The sequence below is a fragment of the Osmerus eperlanus genome, chromosome 14, assembly GCF_963692335.1.
Source record: "Osmerus eperlanus chromosome 14, fOsmEpe2.1, whole genome shotgun sequence".
NCBI lineage: Eukaryota > Metazoa > Chordata > Actinopteri > Osmeriformes > Osmeridae > Osmerus > Osmerus eperlanus.
Window position 1 is genome coordinate 13,294,886 of NC_085031.1, and position 20,511 is coordinate 13,315,396.

Genomic DNA, 20,511 nt, shown 5'->3' on the forward strand with positions numbered 1-20,511 from the left:
TTTGCCCTCTATCAAAAGGAATTCCTTAATATGATGGTCATCACATTCTATGCGCTCATCACCTAAGGGAAATTAGTTCATAGGATGTTGGTTTGTTATTTTAAAAAAGATAAGTGGAACAAGATAAACAAACTCAAATGGGGCCTGTGTCCCCCCCCCCCCCCCCCCTTTCTCCACAGGCCATATTTGATCAGAGAGTTTAAGCTGAGTGAAGTGAGTTATGTTACGCTGACACAAGGGATTTACAAGACTCCTGAGACTAGATTCATCCCTATGATGATGCCTCTCTGAGAAGTACACTGCCTTTTCCAGCTTCAGTCTACGTCTAGAAAACGTATATAGGCCCCAGGGGCAATTGAGAAATTTTGCAATTCTGCATTTATTTAGAACAACATGTTCAATTAGATTATATGTGGAGGGGAAAACATATTTAAGAGTAAACTGTTTGGCAGTGTATATAAATGTGTCAAGGAAAAAGACAAATATGGCCATTTTAGGACAGAAAGTAAAAGTTGAAGGTACATTTTTCTGGGTAAAAGATAGTGTTTCACTACATTATATCATTTTTAAAATGGCCTTTGAGGAGTTTTATAACGCCTTTTAATGAAGAAGAAGAATCCATCTGAAGAAATTAAATTAAAAGTGTTGTTTCTGGTTACCCTTTTCTTGGTGTTTAAGTCTCAATTTAAAGTTGAGAGTAACCTCAAACAATCATTGACAGTAACTTCAAACAATCATATGCTGCAGGATATGTAGCCTACAGCTTCAATGGTCACATCCTATGTCTCTTTGTCTTTGTAACCTTGTAAAACAGGCCAAATGTAAGGTAGAGACCATAAACACAACTTACTGCTACCAGTTTGGATGACAGGTTTGTTCCGTAAAGATGCAAGTAGGCAATTAATCATCTTGGATGTTTTGAGTAAACACACTATCAATCTAATTGAGGCCAAGACGGCATAATAGTACTAAATATTAGCCTACATTTGGTGCTTTGTTTGTCATATAAATAGTTGGCAGTTCAACTAAAGAAGTCAAGTGTGAACATTAATTTGTATCATATGATCAACTTTTGTAATAAAGAATTGTGATTGCATTTTCTTATGCAACTCAACAGCAAGCCAGCATGGTTAACGATAAAACAAGTTTCAAAGCATAGATAGGCCGCCTAGTTAATTTTTCAATCAGTAGATGGCGACAAAATATCCTTTGTGATCAAGGAAGACCTCGCGACACGCGAGAATGGTGAATCTCAGTCTCTTTATTTCTCGCGGTAATTCGTACTTCCTCCTCTTTTACTCCCTGTAGCCAACATGGCAGTCGGCAAGAATAAGAGGCTGACCAAAGGCGGCAAGAAAGGTGCCAAAAAGAAGATGTAAGTATTATAATAAATGTATCAGATACTACATTACACTCATATTAATGCAGTTGAGTGAAATAGGGTTTAGAAATGTGAGGGATGATTGAGATTTTAACTGGATGTTCTGAGCTCAGTGCTAGGCTCCTGAGCTCACCGCGCGTAGCATAGCGTAGATGTCACACGTTTCATTACGCAAACGAGCTATAACTGAGTGTAAATCTTCCATGTTAAAGGTCGTCCGTCATGACGATGGAAGTTTGTGAATTCGTGAATCTTACAAAATGTTGAAGTGCAATGGGGTAACCCGGCTCTTTACCACTGACTGGCTAGCCAGTTATGGGTCGTGTAGCTAACAAAATGGCAGTTTTGGCAATCCACGTTAGTATCAGGGAACATAAAATTGGCACTGTTATTTGAGATTAACAATACTGTACACCTAGGATCTGAGCAAGCTTGTCTGTCAACCAGTGCATTTGTCACGTTCGGTGCTGCTAAGGGAACCAGTCTTGTGTGGCCTTTACTCCATGCTGAATCAACGCATTGTACTTCACGTTTACGTACCTGATTCCTACCAGTAGTTGGATCGTTGACAAGAAATTAATGATGTAAACAGTTTTTCATGCTAGTGCTTTTTTTTCTACGCAAACCCGTGCAGCCATGTGACTGCAGACCAATGCCATATATAGCTAAGGTGTCGGGCAATCAATACAGTACTCTTGATTCTAACGATCCACTTCCTTTTAGCGTGGACCCTTTCTCCAAGAAGGATTGGTATGATGTCAAGGCACCAGCCATGTTCAACATCCGCAATCTTGGCAAGACCTTGGTCACCAGGACTCAGGGAACCAGTAAGTCCAATGCTTCCCATCAGATACATGTGGTTGTTAACATTGGGACTATGCAGTTGTCAATTCTATGGACTTAAGTCAAATGTGAATTGAATGACTCATACATGATGGATGAAAGGATAGCTAACCATAATGGAATGAATGATGAGAGTTTCGGTCCTATATGAGGACACCTGATTACCAGAAAGGTTCAGCTGATTTTCTCTTGTGGGGCCCCAGTACTCCCCTCTATCGGGGTTCTACGACTCGGTCGGTCACCATGCTTGTTGTCAACCCCCCTCAGGAATCGCCTCTGATGGTCTGAAGGGCCGTGTGTTCGAGGTGAGCCTCGCTGACCTGCAGAATGACGAGGTGGCCTTCCGCAAGTTCAAGCTCATAACCGAGGACGTGCAGGGCAAGAACTGCCTGTGCAACTTCCACGGCATGGACCTAACTCGTGACAAGATGTGCTCCATGGTCAAGAAGTGGCAGGTATGACCCTAGAGGACTATGGAGAAACGCTGTGTCTTCAGGAGGCCATGTTTTTGACGTGTTACAGATTTGCTGACTAACCTCAAACACCTTAAGTGGTTCTGACCTACATGCAGGTTCCAAGCATGCCGCTCTGCTGAGTTAAACTAACCGTGACTTTCTCCGTCCCCCCCGCCAGACCATGATCGAGGCCCACGTGGACGTGAAGACCACAGACGGGTACCTGCTGCGTCTGTTCTGTGTCGGCTTCACCAAGAAGCGCACCAATCAGATCAGGAAGACCTCGTACGCCCAGCACCAGCAGGTGCGTCAGATCCGCAAGAAGATGATGGAGATCATGACCCGCGAGGTGCAGACCAACGACCTCAAGGAAGTTGTCAACAAGCTGTAAGGCCACAAGCATTCTCTGGAAACCCATACAAACTAATAATGATGCAGAGGGTGTGTATGTGTCTAATTTAACATTATTTTCTGTCTCCCAGTATACCTGACAGCGTTGGTAAGGACATTGAGAAGGCTTGCCAGTCCATCTACCCCTTGCACGACGTGTTCGTAAGGAAGGTCAAAATGCTGAAAAAGCCCAAGTTTGAGTGTAAGTAACATAATGTTGAAAGATCGACAACTCCTTTTGATATCTTGGCCATTGACAGTTATAACTGAGGATTTGCAAGTTCAATGCTCCTTTTAAAATAAAGTAAATGGTCTTAAGTTTTGTGAACCAGATGCTGCATTGGTGTAACTGTTTGGTCTGTTGACAGTGGGCAAGCTGATGGAGCTCCATGGTGAGGGCGGTGGCGGCACCACCGCGGCCAAGCCCACCGGGGACGACACCGGAGCCAAGGTGGAGAGAGCCGACGGCTACGAGCCCCCCATCCAGGAGACCGTCTAGAACACCCTCTGACAAATTTAATAAAAAATGTAAATGACTGGAAACTGTAGTTTTTATTTACGTATTTTAAATGCAGAATATAATTAAGTAGTTTGGGTAGCAACTAAATTTATCTTAATGGTGTGAAACAGTTATTTTAAGGTATTACCTCTAGAGGTATTCACATGCGATGTGCAAAAACTAAGATGCAGGCTTGTGTTGTGAGTTGAGGCCTTTGACAAGGTAGATGGAGATTAAAATCCAGAATACACAATACTATGACTTCTAAGTAGAAGAAAGAAAACAGGCACATTCAGTCCTCTTTGCTGTTCAAGTTGAGCATGAGTTTTTATATTTAAATGTGCATTCAGAGAACAATGACTTGCAACTCCATCAGATGAATTTAATTGAATCATTTTAATTGTACATGTATAAATATAAACATACAAAAAAACAAATGGGTGGGGGGTTGATGTCCAGTGGAATAGGGATGTCAGTAATGCCAAAGTCTCCTATTTCAATTGTTACGAATCCATTCTTCTGGTCTGTATGCCCCTCAAGGCACAAAATGATAGTCTGCGGTACCACTGCAGAGTTCCGAGTCAGCCTCATGGCTCCACTAACACCTCTACATGGTTTTTAGGAACTAAGGCCCGTTTCCCTCTTAGATCTCCCAGGAACCACTCGTCATTCATTGACTCCAGGTTGGCTATGATGTCCCCCACCTAAAAGCAAAGGTGGTCTGATGACTGAAATGTGGACCGTTGCTGTGTGTATTTCAAGGACAATGGTATTGGTGCCGTAGTACGATAAGTTGTCATTTTTCCACTTGTGTTCTTTCTAAAATTTGAATGGGCTCACTCAAGACAGGTATGTGTTTCGTGAGAAATAAGGCAATTAGATTGAAGCCCTGTTAGCATTTGATGCTACAATACAATACTTTGTGTCTTTTACCTGTATGGAGAGCTCTTCCTCACAGTTGGACTGAAAGTCAAACAGTGCCTTGGCTCTCCCTGAACCACTGGGTTGTCTGCCCATCTCTTGAGAAAGGTCTGTTGGAAGAGGAAGATTTTATCAGTTTTTTCCAGTTTATGGTTAAGATTGATACAGTAGAGAACAGTAAAGATTCCAGTAATGTAAGGTACTCTCAAACTGCTTGCAATAAATACACTTATTGTACCACATGAGGGTGCCCTAACATTACCTCACTCAAAACAGCTTGGATCTGCTGTAAGCAAAAGTACACCCATCCTTCATTCAAGTAGGAGTACAGATACTCATGTTTAAAAAGACTGGTAAAAATTGAAGTACTTACTACACTTTCCCAAAAAAAATTTATAAACTTTTTTTAACATTTTTTATAAACCTTTTGAAACATTTTTTTTTTTTTTTTACACTGAAAGGAGAGGAAAGAAAGATCATGCCACCAAATACAGATTAAAACTAAAGTAACAAGCCTGTCGTGAACATTTAAGAATTACAAAGTACAGATATGTGTTTTTCTGATACCAGAAAAATCTATTTAAGTACAGTTACTTCCCATCTCTGCAAGTCTAGAAATCATAACATCCCGAGTGCATGTCAGTGTCCATGTAGCCTGAACCCTGGCCGTCCCTAACCTGAGCTGCTAGTCGCCACGTAGGCCCTGGGGAAGACCCCCTCACGGCCACCGAGCCTTCCAGAGCTCCAGTCTGCGTCTATGTGCTGCAAGACCAGGATCCGCTCCCCCTGCTGGAAGGACAGGTCCTCCTCTGTCTGCCCAGCAAAGTCATAAAGAGCCACAGCCCACTGTGATCCTGAGGACAACGACTGAGCGGGAGAGAGACATGGCTGAGGTTACACCATACGCCATTGCAAAGGCCATCAACGTGTGTGGCTATGTTTATTTGAATTGATCGATGGCTAGACCAATCGATCACATTTTAAGAGTGAATGAGTGAGCATTCACAATGCCACCACAGGCTGTACCTGAACTGGTTTCGCAGCCTCTTGGGTCTTGGCCGGTGCAGTCATGCCTGAAAAAAAAGGTTAGGTAGGTTATTCAAAGTGTCCATAGAGACCTATACACACTGCATACTGAAAAGGAAAAAACTGATGTGTAATGATCACTATGGTACTTTTCATTGCATTAATGCAGTCAGGAATGCCTGAATAACACACTGTGCTTTGTTAACATTACAGAAAGGGTGCTGTAGGTTAGAGACCAACACAGAACTTTTAATTAAACATAAACAGATGCACCCATTGAACAGGAGGGAAATATCAGTGCAGAGGCTAAACAATGACAAAGTACAGGAAGTAAATAAAATAAAAAATGATAAAGGAGATTCAAGAAAAAGAAAAGAATGTTAAAGTTCAAGGATGTGAAAAAAAGGTTTCACCATAATAGGTAGAATTCTTTTGACAGAAACTGTGAGATATTTATTTTCCCTTTCTTACAATATTATTTGTTCAACCTTTAGATTTTTTTGTACAGATTTTTTTTTTTGAAATTATTTTGAAGATTCAAGAAAAAGAAAAGTATGAAAGACATCTCAAGGATGAGAGGAAAAAAAACAAGTTTCACCATAAAAGGTGCAGGTCAAGAAATGACTACACTTTCTGGCCAAGCCTAACTGGTCTCTTGAGGAAGAAAAAAGAAAGAAACTGAAGCCAGACAAGACTATAACATTCTAAACCACGGCCCAAAAACTAGTTTAAAACTACGTACCGGGCAGAGCCATCTTGGAGGGTTGGGACTGTTGCTGAGTAGCTGGAGGCAGGTCCTCGATGACATCCACATAGGCGAAGGGGAAGATTCCGGAGCAGCTTCCTACCTGTCCCCTCGCCCACTCCTCACCCACGTACCCCAGCAGCCGGATCACGTCCCCCTCGGCAAATGTCAGCTCGTCATTGTGCTCGCCCTCAAAGTCAAACCGCGCCACACATCTGGGGCCGCTGTGGAGGAATCAGGGGGGGAATAACGGCATAAGGAACACAAGGCATATTGGGATCGGTGGCTTTGAAGCTGCAAGTGGGATTCATCAACTTTCAGAAATGAGAGGTTGGCGTGATGTTGGCATAACGGTTATTGGATTGCGAGGATTCAATACAAAACCTCCACACATCTCATCTCTGATCACCATACCTGACTGTAGCAGCTGGGGGCTTGGCCTTCCTGACATCTGTAGGTGTGGATGCATTTGACTGAAGAGAAAAAGTAGCGGCAAAAACGTCAAGCTCATTAACAAAACACGATGGGTCTTCATCTACAAATCTGTACTTTAGACATTTAAACAACAAAAGAGGATCATTTCCTTTGGAACCCTAATTCTCAGAGCTCAGAATGTGTGTCGTGGAAGCCTCTCACCAGGACTTTGGCATAGCTAACGGGGAAGAACCCAGAGGATCCTCTGCAGGTGCCGCGGTACCAGTCGCTGTCCACCTGCTCCACCAAGGTCACCACATCTCCTGCCCTCAGGCCCAGCTCCGATGGACCCTCTGGACACACATACACACACAGTTTAATTAACTAGTGATCCCAATGTATTTATTTATTTTCTAAAAAATGTATTTCCTTTCTTTGTTCAATTCTTCACATAACATGATAGTTCAGTGATAAGCACCTCTCCAGGGAAATTAATGAGATACTTCCAGAGCAAGAATTACAGTAACCTTGGCTCAGATTTGGCAAAACATTGACTTTAACAATATGTGCCATGTGTACACTTTTTATAAAATGTTTGTGCGAGAGAAACATTACCTGGAGTAAAGTCATGGAGGGCCTGCACCTGCATACCAGGGTTATTTCTTTGGACTGGACTCACTTCCTAAAAAAACAAAAGGATAAAACAATGTTAACATTGCTGAATTGCCACTGTGAATTTCCAAGTCTCCAGTGTGACTAGACCTTGGCCGTGTACCTGTGGTGTTTCCTTGGTGGGTACAGAGTGAGAGAGAGGAGTAATGATCTGCAGGTGACACTTCGGGACGCGTCCTCTGAGTTCTCCTATCTGGCATTCGAAGGTGTTATGGTCCACCTGCTCCAGCAACAGCAGCACCTCATTCCTCTGGCAGGAGGAAAACCAACCATGTCATTTTACTCATTTCTGCAATAATTTACAATAATATGTATGGGCGTATGGCATAATCACACACTGGTTAAAAGGGGAAAACATTACACAAATGAATAAATACAACTTTTCATTCACAATACCACAGTAATTACCCGGAATGATAACTCATCTGGGTTTTTTCCTTCGCGGTCAAACGTTGTGATGCCATGAGGAAGCTCAAGCTAAGAGAAGAGCCACAACAACCAGTAAGGAGACAATTAACACACACATCCCAACCCAGCAACAGTTAACCCTAGTAAAAGGGACCTGTGTGTCTTTAAGAGCCAGACTCACCGTGTATTTATTATAGAGGCGGTGACCAGGTTTGGGTCTAGGGGGCAGTATGGGTCCCTTCCTTTTAGGCTTCTGAGCCTGGATCCGGGGCTGCTTGGGTGAAGGACTTCCCCCTGGTGCTCCATAGGTGGAGGGGGCGCGGCCTGTTTTGTCTAGCCTGGGAGGAGGGGGCCGTCCTGGGCCAGCTTTGGCAGGAGGTGGGCGAGGAGGGGGGACCTTACCTCCAGTGGGTCTGGAACAGTTGGATGGAATTGTGAGGTTAACTGAAAAAGGTTAACTGGGGCTTATGGTAGGTTACTGAGCACAGAGAAGACAAACCGATGGCTGCAGATTCAGTGGATTCATTACATTTAGTAGATCACTCACCGTGGGGGGAGAGACGGCTCTTGATCAAAACTGAAGGAATTCTGTCATTCGAAAAACAATATAACACTCCATTACATACAGCAAATAACTTTGTAACTGTAACTTCTCAAAAGGCTGGCCATAGGCTGGCCATATTACCTAGGACAAAACCACCTGCATCTACCCCCCAAAACCCCCCCTAAATAACCACGCATAAATGGAAACCAATCTCAACCTGGATATACGTTTAGCTTAGTCACTGCCAGCAGCTTACTATACAGTACGCATTGTCTACACTGACACTATGACTAACGCATGAATGCTAAAACACGACTGGTTTATCAAGGCAAGCAGCCGCAGGTAAAATGTTTTTCAGGACTGACGTACAATTTACATTTTCAATTCTCTTTTCCGGTTGTGTGTTGTTCTGTTGGGTTTAGAGATGTTAAATGAGATGAGTCACAACAAAACAATATATAAATAAATGACAAGGAAAGAAGGCATTGAAAATGATGATATGTTGGTTGTTTTAAGCCTTTCCAATGCAAAGGGCTTTAATGGATTAGTGGATACCTCTCAGAAGAGGAAGTTACAACTGTCAAACTGTTCCATTTCCTGTTTTCGACTAGGAATGACAACAAATACAGTACACTGGCTCTCACTTCAACCCCACTGAATGAGTGAGTCCACTCAAATTGTTTGTAGGCCTATGTATTTAATTACATTTTTCAATTATTGTTATTATATAAAAATTGTATTTAGCAGATGCTTTTATCCAAAATGACGTACAGTACAGAGGGTGATTTGGGGGGCATCTTGATCTGCAGTCAAGTGGTCTAACCACTGAGCTATACCCTCACCCTGTGTGTCTTTGAGTGTGAGTGAATGAGTGACAAAGCGAAGGTCTTACCTGGGAGGGGAGGCGTGTGATGGGGGATGGTGTGAAGCTTGGCCTGTTGGGGATAGGGGTAGGGAGGGAGCCCACTGGCTTCTGAACAGGGAGAGGAGGGGGGAGGTCCGGAGATTCCTCGAAAACTGAGGGAGGAAAAACACAACAATGTTCACGTCAATCCGGACAGACTGCTACTCTGAGGTGTGACAGTAACTATACAGCAGCTGTACTCTAAACCCCTTAGGTAGTAGAATGCAAGGATCAAGTTCAGAACAGCCAGGGGTCAGGTCCACTCACGTTTAACGGAGCCGGTCAGACTGGGCACTCTGATGGTGGTAGGTCGTCTGGTGATACTCTCTCTGGTGAAGGAGCCAGCGCTACGTACTGGCTTGACTGGGGTGTTGGCTGGGGACAGAGACAGGCAGTACAGATTAGACCCTGGCAGACAGAAGGTCTAGATTTTAAAATACAGTTTTTCAGTCAGCAAAAAGCTATCTATAAATGGCTATAGATTTTTAGATGTTCTTGATCTAGTTATTGACTTCAGCATGATGCCAACACCTGAATGCTTGTGAAATTAGCTTAAAAGTTAGCTTTTCTTACTTGTGGGGCTTTCAACATAATCATTCTCTGAGTTGGTCTCCATGGACAGAAAGGTTGAGTTGTGGTTATTGAGGTTTAGTGGTTCCTTCCAAGGTGTGAGGGGGACCAGAGCCGGGACTTCCTCTTGGGAGGAGAAGGCCTTGGCCCGGGCTGCCACAGAGGGCAATGAGAGGGGCAAGACTGCAATCTTGGTGGGAGGGGTTTCCGATTCCTCCTTATATGGTAGGTCTACCGAAGGCTTTCTAGGAAGTAGGGGTCTGGGGGCTTGGGTGAAGACAGTGGGTTGAAGTATGGTAGAAGGTACTGAATCAAAAAAGGGAGACTTGATGGAGGGTCTAGGGGCGAGGGCAGGTTTGGCGGCCAAGGATGAAGAGACTGCCCCTTGGTGGTTGTTAGTGGTACCCTGGGTGTCATCTCTGAGGGTTTTGATGGAGGCTCTGGGGACCAAGGCAGGTTTGGTGGCCACTGGGGGGGCGGCTTTGAGGTGAGCGTTTCTGGGTCGGGGTTCAGGATATTCCTGGGCAGCTTCCCCTTCTATTCCTTCATCTGTGCTGGCCTGGCTCTCGAAGGCTTGGATCCGGGCCCGGATGTTCCGTTGGCTGTGGAGGGCACTCATGTCGCTCTGGTCACTCTCGTCTGATTGGTCACTGGTGTCACAGCTCTGCCCGCATAGGCCGTCTGCACAAAATACGTCCAACAGCTCCTGCAGGTACTTACTGGAGGAACAGTCTGTTTTCGCAATGGGGGTCACTAGAGTACCATCATCGCTGTCACTGAGTCTGACCAGGGTCTGAACTTTGACCTCTTCTGGGATTGGTTGCTTGAGGGATTTCAAACGAGGAAGTGGAGTGGGTCGTTTGGCAAGTATCGGTTCTGCTGAAGGGGCAGGGTGCTGGGACGAGATGGCAGGTGAGTCTGCCTGGGTCGAAACAGGTTCAGAGGGTTTGTTTGAGGTTTCAAAACACACAGAAACAGATGGGGTGTGTGTGTTTATACAGCTGTCTGGCAGATTGGGTGGAACTACAGCTGACTCGGTTTTGCTTTGGCTGCCAGTGGTAATGGATGCTGTCTGTGTTGAGTTCACTTTGGTGTCGCCACAACCCTGATTTTCACAGGTCAAGTCACGTCGCAAAGGCTTTGGAGGTGAAGGTCTTGGTGGCTTTAGAGGCTTTTGACCTGTATTGGAATCAATGAAGACAAGTTTAAGCATCTAGTGCCTAGTACATTTTGATTTGTAAAAGAACAATACAGTGTCAAATCTGAAACAAGAAATGGAATGTACAATAATTTAAATAAATTGCTACTCTGGAATATTGCTGTATTCAGAATTAGTGAACATATCAGAATCAGAAGGTAAATGCTGCTATCAATACTGCTATAACAAGTTTTACCTGTAGAGTTTTTCTTTATTGGCAGTGAAGCCTCTGTCTGTTCTGGTGTAGCTGTGACAGTGGCGTCTTCCTCTACAGGGTCAGTCTGAGTGGAGATCGTTGTGGATTGGCGTGGGGCTGCGATCGGCGTGGCAACGTGCTCCTGGGTCTTCTCTTTGATGACCTGGTCATAGGATGGTGGGGGCTAAGACACAAGAGAGAGGGGTGCACACACACACACGTCACTCACACACACCTGGGTTAACAAAGCAAAGATTACTGTCGTGTTGGTTTGTTGCTGGGACATTTCCAAACACACAACATACAAATTAGGTTTTGATGTCAGTGTATTAGTTGATGCACCTTTTAAGGCCTGAATGACAGTCTGTGAAATCACTTCAGGGGAAACATGCTGTACCTGGGTGGAGTTTTGGATGGCCCCTGTCCAGACTGGCTGGGTTGGGGGTGGCGGTGAAGTGAAGGCCCCAGAGGTCGCTGGGAACCAGGTGTTACTGGCCAGCGGCTCCGCAGACAGGATGGTGATCTCTGGTCGTCTGAAACACAAGACCCAGTTCTATTCGTGATTGGAATCTCCCTCAATGCACTCGACTACTAACCCGGAAAAAAAGACGACAATGAATTAAGACCGAATTGTGTTTTTACATTTTATTGATCATGGTACGGTACTCACTTTCATCATGACACATCTGTGTTACGGAGCATTAGGGTACAATGAAATAATATGAAATGAATGTCGACCTAGGTCACACATGCTTTGTTCATTTAGTTCCAGTGAAAAAAAAAATAATGAAATATAAATCTGAAATAAGAAAAATATGTATAGCACGCTAGCTCTTTCTGATTCATTTCAAACATCTGCAGGAGATGTATGAAACAAAGGACTGTATTCAATCAAAAGGTGCCTTGGATTCTCCTACGTTGAACTACACAACTGACGTTGACAGTTATCCCCACCTTCTGTCCCTGGCGTGGTCACTCTGAGAGACACTTCTTGCTGTGGGATGAAAAGACAACTTATGTTTTTCATCTTAGATATTTTCCGTTAATGAACATAAATGGAAACTACTTTGAGGGAGAAAAACACGTAAAAATACAAAGAAAAAATCTACTCACTTCTTTTGATGGCAGCTCGTATTGAGGACAGGGGACCCTGGCTGAAAAGACACAGAATGGGTGAGGCATTTTTCTTGGATGTGAAGGAGAATCTTCCAGCACATCAAAGAGTTTCCCAACTCCTCGTATAAACATACAGGGGTAACTCACTGCAGCATGATCTCCTTATAACGAACACAAAAGGCGCACGGCTGTTTGTAACATGATACAGATTTTCAGTTTCAAAAGACTAAAGCTGATCATTAATGAACACTTTTTTTTATCATCTCTCTCAATATCACAAGCGTTAGCAGAAGCACACTTTGACCCTCTGAGCAAATTTTTTCACCAACTTTCATTTTCAACCACACATTATCAATGTACTTTAACCAATGTATTCAGAGTCCTAGAAGGTAAAAGCACAAGCTACATTAGATCCTTCCTCGGGTTACACAGAAGGCCTCATCTCCAGCCCAAGACAGAAACCATTATGAAAATGTATTTTAGCCCTACATGCAACTTCCCTCTCTGGCACAAATCCACATCCTTAATGGAAAACCAATTCCGGAAGATACAGCCTATCTACAGTACAAATAATCCATTGTTGCATTTAAAAAACTATGTATTTCTCAGCTATGACTTCCTGGTTGTGCTCTGTTGCGGTCGTCATGGGAGTCCATCCCCATGACAGCGGGACCCCAGTGATGCTAAACTCTGTCAGGAGAGGGGAGATGAGAGAGAGAGACGCTGTAGGACTAGCACCTAATGTATCCTTCTTTAAAAGACTAAGGTGAACCATACTAGGGCGAAGTTACATGACTGGTTAGGACAATTGAATAAGTCCTTTAAGAAGGGATTAGAGAAAACAAGTATATTGTTTTCTCTAACCAACCTATTTTATGATTTCACAATGTGGTGTGAAATCATTTTGGGTTACAGATTTAGGACTGTAACACAAGAAGAACAAGCCCACTGTGTTATTCACTTAATCAGGGAGGGAAGACCTCAACTTGGCTCTCACGGCATAAACAACTGTGCCCATTCAAAAAGCTGTGACCTTCGTGCCCAGTGTCCGCCAGTCCGTCAATGAGGATGGATCAGTGTATTGTCTGGCTGTTCACAAGCTCCCAATCAGCAGATCTGCCTCTTAAAGGGACAGCGTTCCAACACAGGAGAGAGACAGAGCATCTGGGAGCATAACCTCAACACAAGGTTTGCTGAGAAGTACCAGAGACCTACCAGCAAAATCTGTGTTCTGTGAGTGTTTAATGAGACATTTTGTGTTGTGATTTTGTACAGCACACAATACCTTTAAACCCTGAATGAACATGAAGAAAATATACTGTATACTTTGGTTATACATACCTGGAAATGAAATGCTCCGGCTTATTTCTCTCAGACCGATCTGCAATGAAAGACAAACAGCAATTTTAACCATAACGATTCAGTCTCAGCATACTGTATGTACAGATAGTTGGTTTCTCAATAGTAACTTAAATAACTTTTTCCAACTGGCTCAATAATTAAGTGTTTTATTCCAATGTGCAAACAACACATACATTTCTTTCAAATTAACAGATTTTTCTTAAGGCAGTCTCCTTGCCCACATCAGGAATCAGGAAGTATGGACAAACGAGAGTGTTAGTCAGCCATTCTCAAATTCTGCACGTTCTTTCAATAGATCCCATTGTGGATGCCTTAAAGTTATGAGCCAGAATGACAGTCAGGACAAGCTTTACAGGTGTCACCACTACTGAGGAAAACCACATTATGACATCTAACATTCCTACACTACGACTAGTACCAGTCCACAAACCATAATAAGCTATTACATGGAAGGTCCACTGACATTTTCTGAGCTGAGCTATCTATACACTACTGGTTCTATTACTACTAGTTTACTTTGAGCTAGTGTGACCTGGTTTCCAGACTCTCTGTTTAAAATGTGCTGTAAAATGTCTGTTTTTTTTTGTGCTGGGAGTAAAAGTTAGCTCTCACAGTTTGCAAGGCTATCTCACAGTTCTGCACACAGGACAAACATGTAGCCAAACACCCCAACGGACACAGGTTCCATAGCAGTACACACCATCATACAGGTGAGGGGAGAGTGTATTTGCATTGTCAGCCATTTACGAACAAACTAAAGCTTTGTGTTACTGTAACACGTGACCTCACACCAACTACACTGTAGGATAATCCCTCTCACATTACTAATGCCTCTGCCTCGTGTGACTAGTATGGAAATGATAGGCCAATTATCCTATATGAAAACATGGTAAACGTTATACACTTGCACTCACTAACTTTTCCTTACTTTAAGAGAAGTGTGAGGGGAACAAACTTAAGGACAGCATGAGGAAACATTTAGACTATGTTTACATAATGTAGATCCAGTGCCAACTCCTCCCCACAATGTCACAATATGTGAATTATAACTTTAATATTAATGTCCCCAAGCATAATTATCATTGATTAAATAGTCTAACTACACTATTGAAGTAACATCTATAACCCACTGTTAATATTATTGCTTCACTAACCAGACAGCGTATATTAATTATAGACTCTCCTACCTGTTTAACTGATAACATTCATGTATTATTTTGATAATATCCCAGAGATGGTAAGTATTTCCTCAGTCGTTCCCCAGGTTGTGTGTGTATAAGTGTGTGTGTGTGTGTGTGTGTGTGTGTGTAAAGGAATACAGCGTCCAGTGGATAGGGCTGGCTTTACTCTAGATACCTCTCGACTGGTGTGTTGACTCGGCCAATCTGAGCCAATGGAATGTGGTAATTCTGGAAATACTCCACCAAACCTACTCCCAGCCTGCTATTCCATTGCAAAAAAAACCTGTCAACAAGGAACTGTTGGGGTTGGTTTACAACGCCCATGTTGACTTTCCAGAATATGATCAAGGCCTCTGTTTCCTGTGTAAAGCATAATTATGGTGGCCTTGTTGGCACTGGTGTTTGGGCTGGCAAGGTTTTTGTCACCTATGTAGACACACCTTTTCTCTTCCTATTGTTGTGTTGTCACACCCTAAAAACAAACATACTTTTATTCTTTAACTCATCTGTCGTTTGATAGGCAACATGCATCGGTACTGCAGTAGGGTGGCATATGCTTGAATGAACAATTCACTGACCCAAATACAATACGTATGTGCGAATTAGATATGCTTGTATCAAATCCAACTTTTATCCCAGGAACCACATTGTAGCTGTTGTTTAGAAAGCCTCAATGGACAAACACCACAACATTCTTTTCCTTATAGAAGTTGCTTGGCAAGAATTTCAACTTGATGAAAGAGACCTTTCACTTTCAGGATTCCGTCACACCTATTTTTCAAACATTATTTAGCGCCTTAATAATTAGGCGTGTTTCTGCCAGGACATAGATGAAGTGAAAGAGAGTAACAGTTTCTCCAATTTTGTCATCGTTGATTTAATCAATGATGGAAGTCTATCTTCCAGTTTTGTTGACAATTCCTGAAACAAAATAGCCCAACTGTTTTCCAGGGATACTTGGAATTTATTATTATTGGCTAACTCAGGGTGACCTGACCCACTTTCAATGCAGAGACGGAGACAGAAACAGCCAGATCACTGACTGCTTCTCAAGAGGGTTTGCTGGCCAGGAAGGACCTGCTAATAGCCATTATGTCATGAGGTCATTTACAAAGACACAACTCCTCACTAGGGAGAACGGAGGGATGGATTACAATGGAAGTTTTCAAGACAGTACCCACCAAATACACTTCTTTCATAACACTTCTTAGATGGAAACCTCATAACTCTTTGTTAAATAAACAATTTACATCAGGTTCACTTATCAAATCTGCTATAACGTATTCTGACTGAGTTCACAAGAAAAGCATTGTGGATTTTCACATAGTTCTTACTTTGCTATTCATTTTGCTATAAAACATGGAGAAAGGGGAAGCCCTTTCAACACATACCACTCTTACAAGCCCAAATGCTAACGTCACTCAGACACAAGAGAAGACCCTCTACAAGGAACAAGTGGTGGTGTGTGTGTGTGTGTGTGTGTGTGTGTGTGTGTGTGTGTGTGTGGGGGGGGGGGTGGGGTTGGGGGAAGAAGAAGAAAAAAAAAGGCTTTCTCACGCTGTGCAAGCAGAAACTTCAAACTGCAGAGGTCGTCGGCAGGCTGATTCCCCACAGAAGCTGTGGGCATGGTGAAGCAACATACACAGCTGTGAAGTCAAAGCCCGTCTCAAGCCTGCAAACGGACTCAGGTACGAGGCAAGCAGACACGGGCATGTAAGGACACTCACATTTCAATGTGTATTGTCCTAACCCTGATTCTCAGCTTCCTCCAAAACTCTTATCATACTTGTAGCTCTGGGTGCATATCCTAATTCCCACACCGGACACCCCTACGGTGGTGTGAGCCTCACCTCATATCTCAAGGTTGACACCTTTAGAGGTGGGGAGAAATGGAGGACCTGGGTCGTTTCCAGGGCTGTTTGACAGGTGAGTGGAGCAGCTGTACTCCTGGCTGGGTAAGGGAGGCTCATAACGGAGTTTACGAACCGTCGCCATGAAGACGACTGGAGGATTGTTCGAAATCATTCAGATGTTTGGGATTCTCTCTAGACATCTGTTTGTTTGAAAAGGTATGGAGTTACATGGGTTGTGGTAGTAAGTAAAATGCCATAGTCCAGAGGATATGGTCTTCATCAACCAGCAGAACACATTACCAACAAGGAAAGTTTAACTTTCACACTGAAAACCATTTGTGACAGAATTATGTTAATTGTGGATAGCATGCTAGACGTTCATCAAATTATGATGGTGAACATGAGTCACAGTTATTGATGTGGTCTCAGAAATTAGTAATTTAAAGAATTTCTGGGCAAATAAACTCTTCTAACATCTTGCTTTGACGAATGGAACTTGACAAAATACATCACAGTCATCACAGAAAACGCACACCCTGACAGACTTAGGTGGTTCCCTAGACAAAGATACAATGACCATGATGTCACCTGATCTGCTCTAAAAATAACTTGGTATGGGTGCAGCCAATCATGGAAATGCGGTAAACATGCCTTGACATCATAGAGAGATGGAGGACAGCCAAAAGGGCCTGTTCCCCCCACTCACCACAAGCAGGCCACCTGCCTGGAGGGGCAGGCCGAGACCCCCACCCAGGAGACAACTGTCGAGGCAGGGAAGGGGAAGGGGGGGGGGGGGCATGGATGGTTTGGCTGGGCTGGCATGGTCGGTGTATGCCTCACAAGGAAGATTAGCTCGTAGCTCTCAACCACTTAATGTGACACAGGATCAATTATAACGACAATCTATTTGATGTATTTCAAAACAGGCATGATGGTTGAGTGACATTACATGAACTTGTTGGACTGGACTTCATTTTTTAACTGGACATTTAACAAAACAAAACAACAACACCGTGGCTAAATTATGAGGTGTCGGAACTGTCAGTAACAATTTGTCTGCCACAATAGCTGCACTGTCTGCCAGACTAGGATGACACATCACTGCCGTGTGAGGTGGATAAATAGAACTGTATACAGATATGATGTATACAGAGAGAGACTGGCTGGCCTCCTGAATAAAGGCAACATTCACTGAGTAATGCAGTGAGGCTGGGTCAGCCACAACACACTTTGTCAGCTTCGTTTAGTGACCAATATGAGGCATATTGTATTGCTTCAATACAGATTTTGTCAAAGCAGATCATTCCAATATCTACGAAGCCTACTGAGGTTGAAAGAATTAGGTTAAGTTTAAATCGGTTGTGGCGTTTTTTCGACTCACTTTGTTGCAGGGCCAACACATACCATCTCAAGTTTCTCCGCCGGCTCATACCATATTAAGTGACATATTGCTGACTCACGGTTAAATAACAAAAATCGTTAAATATTTCGTAGCAACAACTGTTGTCCTTTTGGAAAACACACCGTGACAGCCTTGGTTACAGCACTCATACACAATGACTTCACCTTTTGAAAACGGGCGACATTCTACGGAAATAAATAAAATTCCTGGCATAAGCTACCAAGTGTAGGCTTTACACACACCACTCGCGATACTTTGAGACAAGAGACGTTCCAAGTTCTTACACATCTACACTTTCCTACCTGTGACTTAATTTTAAAGTTTACCTGTTGCTTGATTTTGGTTCCGCATTTCTCTCAGCTCCTCCTCCTCTTCATCACGATTGCCTATTGCTTCAGCCATTGAGGACGAGAACTGATGAGGAGAAAAGTAAATTTACTGAATTAAAGTTTTTGAACAATATAGCCTAATATAAAAATGGTGTCTATTGATAGTGGTATTTAAGAGCGGATTGTTGACCGTTTAACGTAGTAAAATGTTGGTAAAAAATTTAACAACATTCAAAATAAAGCACCTACCTTGTCAACACGATAATCACTCAAAACGATAATCACTCGAGACGTGAAACTCAGGACAATTTGGGCTGACCGTACAGTAAACGGACTGGAGGTGGTGCTTATTTGAGGTGAAAAAAGGAGTGGCAGACAAACCACAACTAACGTTCATGAATTATTTACCCACCAATCACAGAAAATTCACTATAAATAAATAAAAATCCAATGACAAACGCCAACAGAAAATAAATAATGGACAGCAAGTTTGCGCTCGAGCTTCCATAAATGTTGGCCACAGCGCGTAGGCTGATGGGAAAAGGTTGGTTGAGTTTAAACCCTGCTATTCGCTCTCATTGAGATCATGAGCAGACCTCCGCCCAATATGATGATGATCTCCCTCTCTCTCGCTCTCTTTCTCCATCTGTCTGACTCATGTTTCTGTGTAAATGGGAGAGAAAGAACGAAACACGTCTGTACGTGTTTCGTTCTTTCAGGTAGCAGACATTAGCAATCTTCCCCAAACACTACTCTTATGAATCAACTGAAACTGCGGCACACGTTAAAATTATACATATGCAATATGTTAGCAAAAGTAATGTTTTTATGTTATTTAATTGGCCTAATTTGGGGCCTTTTCGCATCGTAGGTCTCCCCCCGAAGGCCAAACCAGAAGTCTGAAAGACTGCGCAAATAAAAGTTGACTGCAGCACAGTCTTTGACCAATTGATGTCACTATTACCTTAACAATTCATAAACACAACACATGTCTGGAACAGTCAGACAGACAGACAGACATAGATACATTTGCTGAAGGGGAAGTGCACAAATTACATGCTCAAAGAACAGACTGTGCAGTAGGATATGTGACAAGTGTCATATCACTAAACTGCCACATGGGGACAGCAAATGCAACTACATGCAGAAAAAGGTATTTTAAACCAGAGAAGTGCAAAGTTACACTTGCCACTTGTTCTAATGAAAGGCCCTACCAGAGAATGTCTAATATGGGATAATAATATCTAATATATCCTTAAACAGGCTCTGGCCCTATTGACAATGACTTAGATGTAAAGTAGTTTCACTTGCTGTTGACAAATATGCTTGCTGTAAATTGCTTTGGATTTTTAAGCGAATCCAAGCAGATTTGGGGGATTTTCACCCTCATTAGCATCCTCTATCAGAGTAGCAGTGATGGAAATCTAAACCCAAAGTGAAAAAAATTGGAAATGAGCAGATCTGAGATAAAGAACTATAAGTTCCCAGCATAATGAAGTGGACTGTGATTACTTAGTGATTTAATCCACTTTGAAATTTGACTGACATTTACATAACAAATATAATTGAGTTATGTTTGGTTTGCGGAAAAGTATTCTACTGTGCTCGCATTAACTGAAGCTTTAAGTGTCAACAGACCTGTGTTTTCCGAATATGTTTACAATGCATTTGTTTACCATGCAAATCTTTTGATAGGAAATATAAATTTCTAATCCGATTCCATGCTGACCCCCCCTCTGTCCTCTTCCTTACGTAAACCTCCAAGTTGCCATGGCATCAGCTGAAGAGGACAGCAGGTTTTGTATTTTTGGGGGTGGTCACATGGAAGAACACAAGCCTCTGGAGACACCAGACGGACCTATACTGTACTTACAGGGACATTTTCTGTAACCTTGTTTTGCACGGTCAGCCTTGAAGTCCTTTCCCTCTCTATTTCTGTTTGCAGATTCTCTAGTTTTTATTTTCATTATTTTTTTTCTTTCTTTAGTTTCTTCCCACTTTTCCTGTATGGTGACTCCACTTGGCCCGTATCCAAGAGCACTCCAGGGCCAGTCATTCAGTTTACGTGAGACACACACACACACACAGACACACACACACAT

The 20,511-nt window shown here is 42.9% G+C and overlaps 2 protein-coding genes across 5 annotated transcripts; one reads left to right on the forward strand and one right to left on the reverse strand.

The window, feature by feature from the left end:
* Positions 1-1,218: 1,218 nt before the first annotated feature.
* Positions 1,219-3,612, forward strand: rps3a (ribosomal protein S3A). Its single transcript, XM_062477735.1, has 6 exons — positions 1,219-1,375; positions 2,105-2,208; positions 2,492-2,679; positions 2,858-3,066; positions 3,162-3,271; positions 3,438-3,612. The coding sequence occupies exons 1-6, from the start codon at positions 1,314-1,316 to the stop codon at positions 3,566-3,568; spliced, it is 804 nt and encodes a 267-aa protein (XP_062333719.1). The 5' UTR covers positions 1,219-1,313; the 3' UTR covers positions 3,569-3,612.
* Positions 3,613-3,869: 257 nt separating this feature from the next.
* Positions 3,870-18,978, reverse strand: sh3d19 (SH3 domain containing 19). 4 transcript variants are annotated; one of them, XM_062477732.1, is made up of 22 exons: positions 18,659-18,978; positions 18,407-18,494; positions 13,624-13,663; positions 12,280-12,320; positions 12,121-12,160; positions 11,564-11,699; positions 11,167-11,350; positions 9,776-10,951; positions 9,470-9,577; positions 9,191-9,315; positions 8,302-8,342; positions 7,936-8,167; positions 7,755-7,823; positions 7,450-7,596; positions 7,290-7,356; positions 6,897-7,027; positions 6,675-6,733; positions 6,258-6,484; positions 5,516-5,562; positions 5,167-5,356; positions 4,502-4,599; positions 3,870-4,272 (listed from the first exon to the last, which is right to left on the reverse strand). In XM_062477732.1, the coding sequence occupies exons 2-22, from the start codon at positions 18,480-18,482 to the stop codon at positions 4,156-4,158; spliced, it is 3,351 nt and encodes a 1,116-aa protein (XP_062333716.1). In that variant the 5' UTR covers positions 18,483-18,494; positions 18,659-18,978; the 3' UTR covers positions 3,870-4,155. The 4 variants fall into 4 exon arrangements, with proteins under 4 accessions (XP_062333716.1, XP_062333715.1, XP_062333718.1 ...); XM_062477731.1 differs by lacking the exons at positions 18,407-18,494; positions 18,659-18,978 and adding an exon at positions 18,203-18,347; XM_062477734.1 differs by lacking the exons at positions 18,407-18,494; positions 18,659-18,978 and adding an exon at positions 18,060-18,200.
* Positions 18,979-20,511: the final 1,533 nt, after the last annotated feature.

Excerpts from the sequence above, each read along its gene's own strand:
- rps3a (XM_062477735.1), top strand. The coding sequence starts at position 1,314 with ATGGCAGTCGGCAAGAATAAGAGGCTGACCAAAGGCGGCAAGAAAGGT. Across the intron at positions 3,067-3,161 it reads AAGGAAGTTGTCAACAAGCT|TATACCTGACAGCGTTGGTA; the intron begins GTAAGGCCACAA and ends TCTGTCTCCCAG. Across the intron at positions 3,272-3,437 it reads GAAAAAGCCCAAGTTTGAGT|TGGGCAAGCTGATGGAGCTC; the intron begins GTAAGTAACATA and ends GTCTGTTGACAG.
- sh3d19 (XM_062477731.1), bottom strand. The coding sequence starts at position 18,293 with ATGCCAGGAATTTTATTTATTTCCGTAGAATGTCGCCCGTTTTCAAAA. Across the intron at positions 10,952-11,166 it reads AATAAAGAAAAACTCTACAG|GTCAAAAGCCTCTAAAGCCA; the intron begins GTAAAACTTGTT and ends ATTCCAATACAG. Across the intron at positions 5,563-6,257 it reads CTCCAAGATGGCTCTGCCCG|GCATGACTGCACCGGCCAAG; the intron begins GTACGTAGTTTT and ends CTTTTTTTTCAG.